This window comes from Centropristis striata, chromosome 9, assembly GCF_030273125.1.
Source record: "Centropristis striata isolate RG_2023a ecotype Rhode Island chromosome 9, C.striata_1.0, whole genome shotgun sequence".
Classification (NCBI taxonomy): domain Eukaryota; kingdom Metazoa; phylum Chordata; class Actinopteri; order Perciformes; family Serranidae; genus Centropristis; species Centropristis striata.
The window spans coordinates 33,481,933-33,497,924 of NC_081525.1; the positions used below are offsets into that span (position 1 = coordinate 33,481,933).

Genomic DNA, 15,992 nt, shown 5'->3' on the forward strand with positions numbered 1-15,992 from the left:
CTTGTGATTTCTTTAAATTCCTTTTTATTTATTTTAATCACAACTGATATCATTTTCATTGCAAAGATCAAGTGTTGTGGATGAAACAGAGTTCAGACCAGAGGAGAGTTCAGTTCAGTGCACAAACGAAAACCAACCGCTTCAATAAATTAAAAAGTCATGTGTACCACACAGTATTTCCCTCATGTTGGTAAATTATAAAAAATCCTGTCATTGTTCTGGGACACAGGTCATGCAGTAACACATGAAAAATACAAAATAAACACCATTCACCCACAACAAGGCAAGACCAGGGCAGAGGAGAGGTCGAGGAAACACTGCAGTATCAGCTCTACACACAACAATATCTCATCAAAGTAATATAGGTGCATATAAGATATTTAATGCAACACCCTTTGTGTTATTGCCAATTTTAAGACATCCAGTGTACAAATACTGCAGTGCTGGCTTGACCCAAAGCTTAACAATGCTTTAAAAGTATCTGATTAAGTTAAATCACATAATTGCTGCAGTCAGCAAAAGGTCAAATTCAGCACATGTTTTCTACTGATAAAAAGGATTAAAGGGGGAGTTTTATCTCTTCATGATGTGTTGGCATTGTACTTTTACACACTTAACACATGTGCTCTGATTAGACAACATGTTTGTTGCATGTGACCTTTGTCCAACACGAGCTTTAAGATGAAGTAACATCACCAGCACGACTTCAATCAATCAATCAATCAAAAAAAAAAAAAAGACTTGGCAGTAAAAAATAAGACACATCAAGTCACACAGCAACAGGAAACAAACCTCAACTACAGAAAAAGTGGCACAAAAATGTAAGAAGGAAAATTTCAACTTGGAATCTGCTTTAAATTTCTATTACGTTATATATTAAACGGGGAGATTAATACATACAATAATTGTTTGGCAAGGAATTTGTCTTCATTCAGTCGAATGTTTCTTTTATTAAATTCACTACCAAGGCAATCAGGATAACCTAAACACTACTTCACATTTTATTCAGACAATTAGTCTCATCCGTAAACAATATTTGTGGAGACCTTTTCACTGCACTTTTAAAAGGATAAATTCAGATTTTATTTAAGTCTGTCCCAACACAATACTCATATGCCCATATATGAACTGATATGATGAACAGAAAATCTTTCGCCAGGTATTTTGATAATCACTTCATCCTCAAAATGATCGGATTGTAGAGACTTTGATTTCACAACATGAGCTGTGTGAAAGATTTTAAATCCATGTTTTTATATACTCATCAAGAATATTACAGTTTTCATATTCTTCATTCACTGTGGAATTCAAAGTGGCACAGGGTGAGTAATTTCAATTAAAATTGCCATGTTGCAGGTGAGTTACTCAAGTCATTTATCAAGCCCAAATGCCAAACATTTTAATCTGATTTCTGTGTTTCATATCATTAACTAGATGTTTTATTGTTTTGTTAATGAAAGAAAATGCAATTGGAAAATGCCATCTTGACAACCTGCAGTGGGTCTTTTTCACTTTTTTTCTGACATTTCATAGTCTGAGTGATCGATTGATTAATAAAAGGAAAAAAGAATCAAGAGATCCGTTGATGAAGAAACTAATGGTTAGCTGCAGCCCTGAAGAGATGGAAGACAAAATTAAAGCTGCAACAAACAATTCATTACAGTTCCCATTCATCTGATGATTATTTTCTCGATTAATCATTTGGTCTATAAAAATGTTGTAAAATAGTGAAAAACGTCCAATTCTGTTTCTCAGAGTCAAAGGTGATGCCTTTAAATGTCTTATTTTGGAAGTCCAAACACCAAATGTATTCAGTTAAATATGATATAAAACAGACAGAAGCTGAAAATGTTTATATTTGAGAGGCTGGACACGTAATTATCTGCCATTTCTGCATGAAAAATTACTTTTAACTGTAAAAATACTTGGTGATTCTTTTTACTGTCAATCGAGTTTTCAATTAATCAACGAATCGTTGCAGCTCTCCATTTAAAAAAATCCTTCTGTGCATTCAGTACTTTTAATACCTCCAGCTGATCCTTAGAAGGTGTTTTTGCACAGAAAGGGGATTTACACAGTCAGTATTGAGATAAAGAACACAAACGTCTTTATGGGAATGAGAGTATTGTGTTTGAGCAGAATGAAAACGTGAATCTGTCCTTTAATAACCAGGTCGGTTGAACACATCTCTCTTAGAAATTCTGGGCTAAACTCTGTGTGGTCAGTTTCTCCCTGTAGCTGCCTGAGACAACACATGACGTCAGTTTGGCAGAGCGATCACTCGTACAATATACTGAGAGGAGGAAGGAGGAGTGATCGATGGAAGAGCAACATCAGAGGCTCTTAATCTCGTCTCGATCTCAGAGGTGTGGACAAATGCTTTACATCCCTCACAAGAGTCAAATTATGAAATATTTCTGAAGAGGGGGATTATTTTAAATGAATGAAAAGACATCTGTGTTCATGAAGGCAGGGAGAGTGAACAATGATTCCTGATTATTCTGGTCCGTGAGACCAAATGGATTAGGTTGGCAGCAGGACAGGATCTGACATCATAGTTTGCGGATCAGGGTGAAGGAGATAAAAGACTCAGCTGGTTTGAAAACCATCATGAGAACAGCAGCTCGGCCCAGCTTCTGTGTTCTTATTGTTAAAAGTTCTTTGACTTGAGGAAAAAAGTTGGGAGAAAAAAAGCGTTGGAGTGCACCTTAATGAGCCTTCGCCTTGGGTTGGGTGATTCTACGGACAACACTGTACAGGACTCCAAAGTTCTATGAAAAGAAGAAAAAAAAAAAGAGCACAAGACAGAAGTTAATTCCATGTTTTCAGACAAGACCCACAAAACATATGTGAACTCACAAAACTTTTGGGCATGGCATTATCTATCAGTTAGAGTAATATTTTCTGGGCTTTTGAATTAAGGTTTCAGTTTGGAAAATGTCAATTCAGCTGTATTACCGATTCCACAGTTTATAGTTTTCTTTTTTTCTAAGTACTATCATTGATAGCATAAACAAACATTTTTGTAACTTTGCTTTCAATAAGACTTTTGCCATGTTTGGTGTGTTACAAAAATGTAAGATTGAAATGTTATTAGACTACTGTCAAGGTCTTCTTCTGAAAAAAAAAAAAAAAACAGTTAAAAGATACCATTACTGATATTTTTGAGATCAAATAACAAAACATACCATCGTCTTTTAAGACCATATGGCAAACTTGTTAGTAAACAGTTGCTTACCAGTATTTATATATCCATGCAATGTTATAGCCATATCAGAGACCTGGATCAAAACTGTATATAAAACTGAGATAGTTGCTTATATTGTATAGAGTATAAACAATTTCATATTTATGTGTATATATAAAAGGGTAGGAATAAATCCTTCTTCCTACTCCTTTTCCAACATGAAAGTTAAATTACCTGGTAAATTTATTTATTGAGGCTTACGTCAAGGTTTTATACATTTTTGTTCATTTTGTTCATGTACATCATTGCACTTAGTGGTAAGGCCCGTTTGCTTTGATCTTTTTGTTTTGTTTTTAAACATGTTTGAAATAAAGATACTTCATTCATTCATTTATTCATTCATATATCCAGCAGTTATGGAGTTATGCGGACGAAATCAACATTATGAGAGCAGAGAGACAACCTTTACTGACAGGACAGCTAAAACAATGAGCTGAAATTGGCCATTTAGGGGATATTTCTCTATAGATTCATCAAAATGAGCAACCCCGACAGAAATGTTGTTGTAAAGTATTGGTTATAGCAGTTTAAACATGCAAAACTAATAACATGTATGTAATGAGGTGCATGTCTAGAAGAGGCTACAGACTGCTGCATGAACAGTGACTTACCTGGATAGCCAGATACATCATCCCTAAGTAAGCTGCAATGCAGACAGCCAGCAGCAAGTCAAAAATAGCAGGCTTCACTCTGAGAGGTAGAGAGTAAGATACAGAGGGTGATTATTTAAAAGGGAAACAGTCAGGAATTGTCTTTGACATGTTATGGCAATTTTAAATGTCTGGATTTTTCAAAGATAAAAGTCTGAAATACAGCAATCTGAGGATGGATATTGTCTTGACTTTACAGACAGCTGTGAGCGGGAGAGCTTTTAGAGAGTGACAGTAAATCAGCAGGAAGGAAGAGGAGCTCATTACAGCATACCTGTAGGCATTCATAGTCTGCTTCAGCTGGTCGTAGAAAACAAACTCTGGATCCCTAAAGACGAGAGTTAAAGCCTGTCACTTTCACACCATGACAGAGTAACAGAAAGAATGTCCACTATATATTAGACCTGTCGTTTCTGGAAATATACAGGAAACATATAACAGAGTGACATTTTGTAAGGATATATTTTAGGCATTTAAACATCTAAATTCCGTCATCACTGTTAATGACAATAACTGATATTTAGAAAATAACATATTGATAGTGTTGATTTTACACATATATGTGAAAATAATATCTTCAAAAGAGGCGCTGCATTTAAATCGGTGGAATATGAATATTTTCACCAAGTTAGCTGTTGTAACTGTTTTATTTGTATGCTCATTCTTATTGTAACATCTGTGCATTTCTCTTTTCGGCCCGCCTCCACCTTGCTCTGTACCTTTTGTCTGCTTTGACATAGTGTCTCTTGACATCCTTGAGGTAGTGTCCGAGGTGATACTCTAAAGTGGACACCACGCTGCTGTCTTTGTCCACCAGCTGAGCGGCCCGGGGCTGCGCTGTGAGCCAGTCAACCACTGCTGACAGCTGCTCGTCCTGCACCTGCTGACGACACCAGAGAATTAAGTAAACAGATGGGTGCAGTGTGAAATGCAAACAAAATAAAGCACCATAGTCTGTGATGGACAGGATATATTAAATCTGTATATTGGAAATATCAGTCACTTGATGTATTGCAGGTTGGTCTACTCAGGATGCAATAAAGTACAAGTACAAATTGTCACATAATTTTGTAGCCACCAGCATGAGACTCGCTTTGGCATTTCGCTTGCTCTCCCCAGTGACAAATACTCCCCTGCCCATCTAAACCACTCAGTGTCTGAAAGGAAGCAGGGAACAAGGAAAGACTCTGGAGAGACCGAAGTGAAGCGGGACCACGAATGTGTTCTGTCATTTAAAAAACCACCCAGCGCAGTCAAACAAACACTGCACCCAGCCTCTATTTAAAAAAAGACAGACTTGTTGTTTTGTTGTACGTGTATATAATAGGCCTTAAGGCAAGAGCATGTAAGAATTGACTTCAAAATAAAAACGTCCCTCTGGTGAATATGACAGGCAATTTCAAGTCAGTCAGGCTGTCAATTATCAATAAATAAATACATATTAAAACACAAATAAAATTAATATTACATTTATTGTAAAAAACAAGACATCTCAGTGTCACTCAAACAAAATGAGGACATTCTGATGTGGAGTTTCAAAATTAAACTCTAAAAGACAAATGATCTGTGTTTCCACAGACAAATTAAGATTAGTTGAATCTTAATGATCACACGAGTAACAAAATGAGAATGATCACACGAGTAACAAACTGTTTTTATTTAAAAAAAAAAAAGATGAATATTGTATATCACAGCATTGCCTAAAAAAAGATATAACTGAAAATAATATTTTAAAGGAACCATTACCTTTACCAGTTTTGCTTTCAGAATAAAAGGAATTTTACTAAATACAATTGTAAATGGTTAGAATCTCAATACAAAGTATCTCCTAATAAATAAAAAAAACAAAGAAAGGGAAAATTATTACTACTGCTGGTTCTTTTAAAGATCTGTTACCACCGAGCCCTCACAGTTTAATGACTCACCATCTGTTCAGTGAAGATCTGCAGGTCCCCAGGAGCCCCCTGTGCAGCAGAGTAAACAAACAACAAAATGTCACATCACCGGCAGAGAACAAACACAGTGCAAAGAAACATCTCCATCTGTTTGTTTACCTTTTCGGTGAGGTTGTAGATGACCCTGGCCAGTGCCTCTGCTACCAGCTTGGTGTTCCTGCTGAGTTTCTTCACATCTACATGAGGCCTGTAAGACACAAACACACGTGGGCTGACAGTTAGAGACGGTGAAAAACTCCAAAACATAAGGAGAGAAACCAGAAAACCTCTGCAGCAAGGAAGAGAGGAGAAACCAGAAGAAACAGAGCATCCATTTCCACAGAGGTGGGCTGAAATGCAGAAAGTTTGAGAAAAGACAGAGCAAATATCAAATCAACTGAAAGGTCAAGTGTGAAATTGAAACACAGAACCGATAAAAGGTTTACTAACAGACGGAGAGATGGATGGCAACAGGGGAAGTATGAGATGAAAAAGAAAAAAATGACAGGCTTTACTGACACACTCAGACAGCCTCACACGCTCATTCCACATCTGACTAAAGTGCATAAATACATGAATGATGTAAATATGCACGGGTCACGCCGTCAACCCTCAGTCTTTCCATGGAAGACGTACAAAAGGGACCTGACAGAAAAGGTGGAGAGGGATGGGTCTATAACAAAAATCTGTGACATGACTAAAAAAAATTAGCTATAATGGAAACTCTTCTTTTGGGTGATTCAGAGACTTGCAGTAATGAACCCACCCAGCAGGGGGCTCTCCCGCTCCATGGCGAGAGGAGAGGGACACTGACCGCACGTCCATGATGCTGGAGCGCTGAGCCAGGCGGTGGGAGGGCAGATGGGACAGCGTGAAGGCGGGCAGCCGGCGGATCCCAAAGCGCTCGTGCTCCCAGGCCAGCATGTCGTCGGCCAGGTTGATTTTCTTGTGGACCATGGAGAACTTGACCTCTGGGTACTGACTCGCAACCACCTGAGAGGAAAAGAGATACAATAATTATATCTTATAATCTTTACACATACAGACATTTCATCACAACATGATCTCTTTTTGTGTCAATGGTGCAGGTTTAAACTATTTTACTCCACCACATATTTATAGAGCAAATACTTGCTTGTTGCTATATTAATGTTGTGAATGTCCTGTGTCTTGAGGGCCTTACCAGCTCCAGCTCCTTGAGCAGAGAATACTGAGGAGTTCCCTCTTTAGGAGGTTTGGACACATGGAGGTGCAGAGAGTCTCCATTTCCCAGAGTGTCCAGACACAAAACAAAGGCTACGTTGTCCTGCAGCAGACTGGAGTCTATGAAAAAAGGGAGGGGAAGGTATGGAAGAAAAGTTAATAATTACATTTAAAAATACTGAAAGGGTGAGGGGTATAAAAAGGGCACATGTTTAAACACAGATATAACTGCAACTGGTTCTATCCAGCTGTAATTGTTGTTATTTTTTCCCGATCTGCTTCAACAAGAAGTCCTAAAATGTAATGTCATGTTTCTAGTGAGACATTTTGTATGGTTAACAGATGTAGCGCATCTTAATCTATTTAGTTATAATTTCAGACTGGTTTGGGAATAAACTGGTCATGAATTGTTTGCATTTAGATTTTGACTATTGTTCTGAAGTTGAGTCATAGTCCAGAAAGTGTACATTGAATCGAATCGAGCTGCATGAACACTTTTATTCCCTTCTGTCAGCATTAGGGTCTAGTACCTGTATGGTCCAGATTGTCCTCCAGCCAACGTTTGGTGCCCTGGTAGTTGAACTTCCCCCCACCAGATACAAAGAAGAGCAGGTTGTACCTAAACACACATAACACACATGATTTACAAAGCAGTCAAATTTTCATGGAAAACTCCTGTAACACATACTTGATTTTGAAACTACACAAACAACTTTGTGTTCCACAAAGCATGTTACAGTAAAGTCCATTACTCCTTTACTAAGCACTCTCTGTAAGAAGTGAGCCCTTCACTCGGAACATTTAGACATAAGAATGAGCCTGTCCCACATTATTCACCACTTAAAGTGTTTAACACAGTCCATTGTGATTCTTACTGCCGGCAGAGTGCACAGATAATGTTCAATGTAGTTCTCAAGAAGCATTTGGGGCAGGACACTAACAGTAAAAAATGTGATCAACATGACAAATAGACTTCATCTTATGTTCAGATGGACCACTGGGTCAGAAATCAATATTACTTCTATTGTTTCATCATTAGGGTTGGAAAGGGGTGGAAAAGTTCAGTAAATTCCCAGAAACTTTCCATGGGATGTTAGGCTTGGGAATTTATGGAAATATTCAAAATGTAAAACATGACATTTCAACAGATTTATTTGTAAGTATGACTTTATCAAGTTCTTTTTTTATTGAACATCAATTCTTTCATTGAAAAAAAACATGAACGTTGAGTTAAATATTACTCGTCTGGCCCGACCCCACCCACTGAATAATTAAGTAAATTGACTCCCTCCAAAAAGTCCCATTTAAAATGTTAAATGAAAAAAAGTCCAATTCAACATGTAAACATATAATCGAACATGTGATGGAGGAATGCACAGTGCATATAGGGAGCGTAGCTTCAGTAGATACACAAAATGATCCATAAACAAATAATCAATGTGAGTGCTGTCATCATTACTCACCCTGCATGTGTCCTCTTGTAGGTGTAAAGTTTCGAGAAGAGACGAGCCAGCTCTAGTAACATGGACACCCCACTGCCGTTTGAGTCTGCTCCGTAAGAAAGCCACTGGACAAACACACACAAACAGCGTCAGATTACTTTCCTGGCCTGTTCTCTTTTTACTGATAATTGTGTTGCATTACTGTGTCATTTCCTGAACTACTACTGTATAGAGTTATAAAGAGACGCTGACTAATCACCCTACAGACTAAATTTAACAAAATCCTGCAGATATTTGCTGACAAAATATTTCTTCAGCTGCCAAATTCCCTGTGTGTATTGAACAAATCTGAGGCTATTTATAATAGAAAAGAAGCAGTGAACATACCGGAGCAACACCAAAGGAGTCGTAGTGAGCGACTACGACAATAGTGGGCAGGTCTTCTCCTCCAACACCAGCCAGACGACCCTGGTGAACAAAAACAGAGACAGATTATCTTAAGCATGAGATTCAGCTGAACCAATGGCACAGTGCAAATTGAACTGTCAGCCTGGTAGCGTTACAGTCACAGCCGACCTCCTGTCCACACAGTCTCTTAATCCTCTGCAGTGTGACTAAACTACTTTTTCTTCTGGTTTTAACGCAAAGCTCAGATTAGAAAGTCCTGAACTAACACTTTACTGCTACTTTGTTTTGCTCCCGTTCTGATTTAAACTGTTTGATCTAAAAATATCTTCAACAATGTTCAAAGCCATCCAAAAAGCTTCAAAAAATTACATGAAGTGACAATAGTACAGCAACAATCAATTCTTAGTCGAGAAGAATTAAATTCATATGCCCTTACACTGAGCATTAACAATCGCTTCTCTTTTGAGCTTGAGAGCAAAATAGAGAAAAATCTTATCAAGAAAGTTTAAATCCTGCCAGGCAACCAGGCTAGAAATTGTGTGTGAATATAAATACCGGTAAGTCTGACGACAACTTGAACTGAAACTGCATATTCTGCACATGATTTCAAATCCATCAAGATTTCAAAATTCAAGGCTTTGTTCCAGGATTAATGGGCACCCACATTTAAAAACACTCTGGTATAATAACACAGACGGACTGTCACCGGTACAGGAGGACTCTTTCCGTCCACCTCACAAGTGGATCCTCCATAATTTGGAGACTGAGCTCATTTGTGAAACACTTTTTTAAGCACATCTGCTTTAAATGCTTCAAAAAGAACCTTTTGTAATGATCAGTATATTAACTGGACTAAAAAGCAACAAAAAAAAAGCCTACAGATCTAGTTTCAATGCCCCAATTAATATTATTTGCCTTGACAACAGGAGACCTCGTCCCAGTTTGTGCCTTCATGCATCACTAACACATTAAAGTCACAGAGCCTTTTAACTTGATTCTCAAACAGCCGACTTGAGATTTGAATTGAAAGTCTTTATCAAATGTGTTTTAGGCAGTCTTTCAGGATTAAGAGAATCATTCATTGACATTATGTACGAAAAATCCTGCCTTTTGTTTGAAAAAATAAAGAAATATAATTTAATACTGAACCATACCAAGTTTCGAACAATGAGTAGTGTTTTAGACATTTTGGAAATGCTTACGACCTCAGCATACAAACAAACAGTTAATCGTGTCGACATTCAGTTCAGTTTTCAGTGTATCTGAGCTTCAGGCCTGCTGACTGTGGGAGGAAACTGGATCAAGCACCCAGAGGGAAAACTACGCCAACTAAACCGCACACAGAAAGGACCAAGGCGGAGGTAAATCCAGGGCATTCTTGCTGTGAGTCAACAGTCCTAAGCAGCAAGCCGCTGTGCTGCCTGATGTTACTGTAACATTATACGGCAACCCGCTGTCTGGTGCTTCTGAGGTTTACTTCTGTGCACAGAAAACTGCTAGTACTTTTCTTTTCCAATTCAAGTTGAAACTGAGAGCTTTGAAAGACATTTTACTCACTGAAGAGTGATTGAATGTAGTAAAATGACTCGTCTGGTTTGAAGACATTTCACTACATTTCACTGGTGTCATTCAGATACAGCAGTCTTCACATTGGGGGCACTTTCACACCTGAGCCGTTTGGTCCGCTTGAACGAACTCTGGTGTGTATTGTTGTATTGACCATTTGATTTTTGCTGGTGTGAATGCTCAAACGAACTCTGGTATGGACAAAAGAACCCGCCCTCTAAAAAACGGGGGGTTTCGGTTCGCTTCCAAGTAGGGTTGCAAAATTTCCGGAATTTTCAAAAACGGAAACTTTCCATGGGAATTTAAGGGAATTAACGGGAATTAATGGGAATTAACGGGAATTTATGGGAATAAACTGGGAATTTTCAAAATTGAAGGTTGGCTCTTCTTAGGGAATTTAAATATAGTTGAGGAAAGTATATTTTAGCATAATCTTGACTAAAACAAACAGATGCCATTCAAATAAACTTGAATATCCATGCCATTCCTCAATCACATGCACAGAGCACACTGCTTACTGCATGGCTATTGAGACCACACCCCCTACTGGCACTGTGCATGCCTCCATCACATGTACAGAAGATTTCTAGAAGACTCAACAAGGCTGGAAAGTGACACTGAAGAGGAAGACTCAGAGTTGGATGTTGAGGAAGGGGACATGTTGTTGGATGTTGATGAGGAGCAGGAAGAGTGCACTCCTGTTTTTGTTCATCCATGAAACAAGTAACTAGAACGTGTTCTACTCTACTTACAAATAAATCTGTTGAAATATCTGTTGAAAACATTTTCTATGGATGTTTTCTTATGACTTCTGCTTATATATAATATATTCCCAATTAGTTCTCCTAAATTCCCATTAATTCCCATAATTCCCATTATTCCCATGGAAAGCTTCCAATATGGAATATTTCCAAAATTCCCAAGCTTAACTTCCCATGGAAATTTACCCGAAATTTTCCGGAAATTTACCGGAAATTTTCCGCCCCTTTGCAACCCTACTTCCAAGTGTGCCAGAGTTCGGTTCTGTGCAGGTGAGAACACAGTCCGAACCAAAGGAATGAAGCATACCAAAACACAGCACATTCTGAGTTGGATTTGGGCGGAAATTTGTCCCCGAGAGTCCACTAGACTTTATATGTGAAAGCGACCTAGGTCTCTCACCTCTAAACTGGTGATGGCCCAGTCACTGACAGCTTTACTCTGAGCTCCACTGGTCACCATCTGAAATCCGTTGGCTGTGGCTGTATGAAGCAGCACTACAGAGATAAACAGAAAATAGAAAATGAGAATTATGTGACTTGCAGGAGGCACGTCCAACATTACAATCTTATCTGTATAAAATAGGATGACTTTTTCTCATAAATGTACATGAAATTCAGTGTTTAATGCAGACAGTTCCTCCTACCTTCCGCTGCCGATAAGGATCCCTGTGAGGAGGAGGAGGTCAGGGTTTGGGTGTAGATGGACAGGAGCTCATCGTCCTCCATGGCAAAGTACACAGGGACGATGGTCTCAGTTGCCAACATCTCTGGCTCCAGCTCCATGAACTGCTAACCAGGATAAACAGAGGAGAGTGTTTAACAAGCTAAGACTCACAGCTCTGTTTGCTAGTGTGAAATGCTGCCGGATTAAAACTGAAAGACCTAAATCTGATTAATTCCTTCAACCCAGCGAGTTCAGTGTAAGTCACATTTTAGAGTGATTTAAAGGTGGGAGAGAGCTACAGTGGCAAACAGGAGAGAAACTGAATGACAAATGGACTTTTTGTCCCGACAATAATTCACCTAAAATGGAATTATAAGTTACATAATCAAATGAGTAACAAATCAAATGCCTATGACTTCTACTTTCCAGAAAGAATAATGTAATATCCCACTCATAAAATTAGTCACAGTGTGCTTTAGTGAGATAACATCCAATCTCTGTGAAGGATTAGGAACACTGCAAATTCAGGGTTTTTCTACAATTCCCCCTCCAAACCCCTTTTTCTTTATTTTTGAGACTAAGCTTTGAAAAGTTGAGCTGAAAACCTTCAAAAATAGTAGGAAGGTCGAGTTAAATCAGTCATGCATGGGGACATTGCTTGCCCTTGTGATCTTTTCTCTGTTGGGATGCCCTTGAGCAAGGCACTAACCCAAACAAATTCAACTCAAAACAGATAGGCTTGCAGATGACAGGCAGTGCTCGGTTATCTCAAATTATATTAAGCATAAATAAGGTGTTCAATTCATGACGTGTACCAGGCATAAAGGCTGAACAACAATGTAAATTACTTTGAATTTTAGTTGTATATCTGTCGATCTCAAATCACCACCTTCCTCTGTACAATTTTTGTTTTAGCTTAACACGTGTCAATACCAAATGCATGACTTAAAGATCGCTTTTGGAGGTTTCTTTTTGGGTTTTACTTGAACATAATCAAAGCAGTTGAAGGGTTAGGAAAAAAAGGATACAGCACAACTCTTGTATTTGTGGCTTTTCAGTGTGTTATTACCTGTACTATGTCCTGTGGCATAGCAGACATGTTCTTGGGCAGGATGATGACCACAGCTCCTGCTGACTGGCGCAGGGCTTTTTGGTACTCTTCATAGGAGAAGTCTGCCAGCCGCATGATAACACAGCGACGACTTAGTACCTCTGCTTCCACAGTACGAGCCTCCGTATTCAGGATGGCATTCCTGGTACCTGAGGAGACGAGACACACTGATCATCAATTATGAAAAAATATCTCCCGTCTTTGTATCACCAGGAAGGGGCAAGAATGACTTATCCTGCTCTTGAAGCACAAGAACTGGCATAAAAGAAGTAGGTAAGTCAAATGCTGACAAACCGATGCTGAAGCTAAAGCAGAGAAATGGATTTGATGTAATTTATATCAATTCCATTATTGATGCTTATTCTTGCTTGATGCTTATTATCTTTATCAATTCCTGATCAATTTTCTGTGGTGAAAAAGTAAGCATAGAGTGTAAAAAAGCTCCTTGTCTGCCAAGCAAGCCACTCTTTGGGCCATTTCTTCCTCTACTTCTTGTTACAAGTTTCCAGCCACGTAGATACACAAGTTTCACGACATTGTTTTTGCAATGTCCAACTATGAGAAAAAGATGCTGGCATTGATAAGATGAATTGATAGGCTTGGAGGCATAGGATTCTGATAGAGCAGACATTTTGAAGCCAGTTCTTGAATCCCATACCTACCCCTTACATGACGCAGATCAAAAACAACAGGGCTGGGTTTGGTTAATCTCTTCGTTACATGTGGCCGCTTTCATTAATCTTCATTTAAGACGTATAAAACATTTGAAAGCAGTTGCATTCCTATTGGAATTCCTTTCCCTTGTTTCACTATGTGGATTGCTGAGGAGATTAATGGTAAACTTTCTCCTTGTCAAAATGTTTCCTCACATAGCTTGGGCTAAACTTCAGCTCGCTCTGTATTTACTCAAAGATATGGATGATTTAAAAATAGCCCACAAACAGTACAAATTACAAAGGAGGTTTTCTAAAAATTCTAATTTTTCATTTCTGTCCCATTTGAGTTTGTTGTATTTTTGCAATATACACATACTATATATATATATATACACTGCTCAAAATAAATAAATAAATAAATAAATAAATAAATAAATAAATAAAAAGGGAACACTAAAAATAACACATCCTAGATCTGAATGAATGACATATTCTTATTAAATATTTTGTTCTTTACATAGTTGAGTGTGTTGACAACAAAAATCACAAAAATTATCAATGAAAATAAAATTTATTAACCCATGGATGTCTGGATTTGGAGTCACACTCTAAATTAAAGTGGAAAAACACACTACAGGCTGATCCAACTTTGATGTAATGTCTTTAAAACAACTCAAAATGAGGCTCAGTAGTGTGTGTGTGTGGCCTCCACGTGCATCTCCAGACTGTCACATGTGCTCAGTGTGAACCTGCTTTCATCTGTGAAGAGCACAGGGCACCAGTGGCGAATTTGCCAATCTTTGTGTTCTCTGGTAAATGCCATGAGTCCTGCACGGTGTTAGGCTGTAAGCACAACCCCCACCTGTGGATGTCTGGCCCTCATACCACCCTCATGGAGTCTGTTTCTGACCGTTTGAGCAGACACATGCACATTTGTGGCCTGCTGGAGGTCATTTTGCAGGGCTTTGGCAGTGCTCCTCCTGTTCCTCCTTGCACAAAGGCAGAGGTAGCGGTCCTGCTGCTGGGTTGTTGCCCTCCTACCACCACCTGCAGAACCACTCCTTTATTGGGGGTGCCTTGCTATTTGCCTATATTTTCCACCTGTTGTCTATTCCATTTGCACAACAGCATGTGAAATTGATTTTCAATCAGTGTTGCTTCTTAAGTGGACAGTTTGATTTCACAGAAGTGTGATTGACTTGGAGTTACATTGTGTTGTTTAAGTGTTCCCTTAAAAAAAATAAAAAAAATATATATATATATATATATAAATAAATCATAACATGCAATGAAGCTAACACCAAAAACACCAAAAACAATAACAGCAGAATAGTTTGTATATGGTTTATACTGGATAAATGTGAATGTTTTTGTAAAATGTTTCAATTGTGTGCAGCAGAAAAACTAAAAGCAGTTTCTTCAAATGTTATGTTTACAAGCGTAACTCACTCGCCAGTCACCTGAGCAGGATATAGTTAATTAAGGGTACACACACTTAAAGAGTGACGCTCAGATTTCATTTTACAGGAGAAATGATCCTGATTATGAAATGAGCTAGCTTGACTTCTCCTTATAGCAAAGCTAAGCTACATTAGCAGCTCGCTAGCTAGCTAGCACTACCCATTGAAATGTTACTTATGGTAATTTAATGTTAGCTGGAGGCGACGTCGGGTCTAACTTGAGTTAATGTGTAACTACTTATAAAATAAGTACTGTATAAACTGTATAGAATAGAGAGCTGTCTCACCGTAGGGCTGTCCCTGCAGGTCATACTGCTGCATGCGGTACACCGTGAACTCATGAGCAGCCTCGGCCGGCAGCGGCGACACCAGGATCAACACCGCCGGGATAAACACGATGAAGGTGAGGGGAAACGATGATTTAAACATGTTATCGAACACTTCACTGGCCTCCTCAAACATCTTGGCGATTGTATCGAGCACACAGCTAAGGATAAAGTGATATATTAGGTAGTGACAGCCGGGGACCCAGTTCAGCTAGCCAGCTAACCAACCGCTAACCAACTGACAGGTGATTGTGATCAGGCACTCAGCGGGACGACCAGGTACTCTACACACTGAGGCAAGGACAAATTCAACATTAGTGTCAGATTTAGAAACGGGGAAATACAGTGTGATTGTATTACAAAGTACGTGTTTGTGTATAAAAGGTATCTTATAATTAAATATTTCAAGCTGTGTTGGATCAAGGGTCCTTCAAGCAACTTTTAGGACAGCTATAATCGAAGGGCTTTGTATTATTGCAGACACTAGATGGCGCTGTACACCATAGAAACTTCTTTTGATTTCCTGGCTCTTTCAAGGTTAAGATATTTTCTTTGTACTGCTGT

General features: G+C 38.6%; 1 protein-coding gene across 5 annotated transcripts; it reads right to left on the bottom strand.

Annotated features, from left to right (window-relative positions):
• Nucleotides 1-7: 7 nt before the first annotated feature.
• Nucleotides 8-15,657, bottom strand: ncln (nicalin). Of its 5 annotated transcripts, none has more exons than XM_059341750.1 (15): nt 15,390-15,657; nt 12,945-13,135; nt 11,856-11,997; nt 11,612-11,706; nt 8,864-8,944; nt 8,498-8,601; nt 7,565-7,653; nt 7,015-7,154; nt 6,598-6,824; nt 5,952-6,039; nt 5,823-5,861; nt 4,617-4,780; nt 4,172-4,225; nt 3,859-3,937; nt 8-2,771 (listed from the first exon to the last, which is right to left on the bottom strand). In XM_059341750.1, exons 1-15 carry the CDS (start codon nt 15,562-15,564, stop codon nt 2,709-2,711), a joined length of 1,731 nt encoding a protein of 576 aa, XP_059197733.1. In that variant the 5' UTR covers nt 15,565-15,657; the 3' UTR covers nt 8-2,708. The 5 variants fall into 5 exon arrangements, with proteins under 5 accessions (XP_059197733.1, XP_059197735.1, XP_059197734.1 ...); XM_059341752.1 differs by having other exon boundaries at nt 4,617-4,777; nt 6,646-6,824; nt 11,856-12,000; XM_059341751.1 differs by having other exon boundaries at nt 6,646-6,824; nt 11,856-12,000.
• Nucleotides 15,658-15,992: the final 335 nt, after the last annotated feature.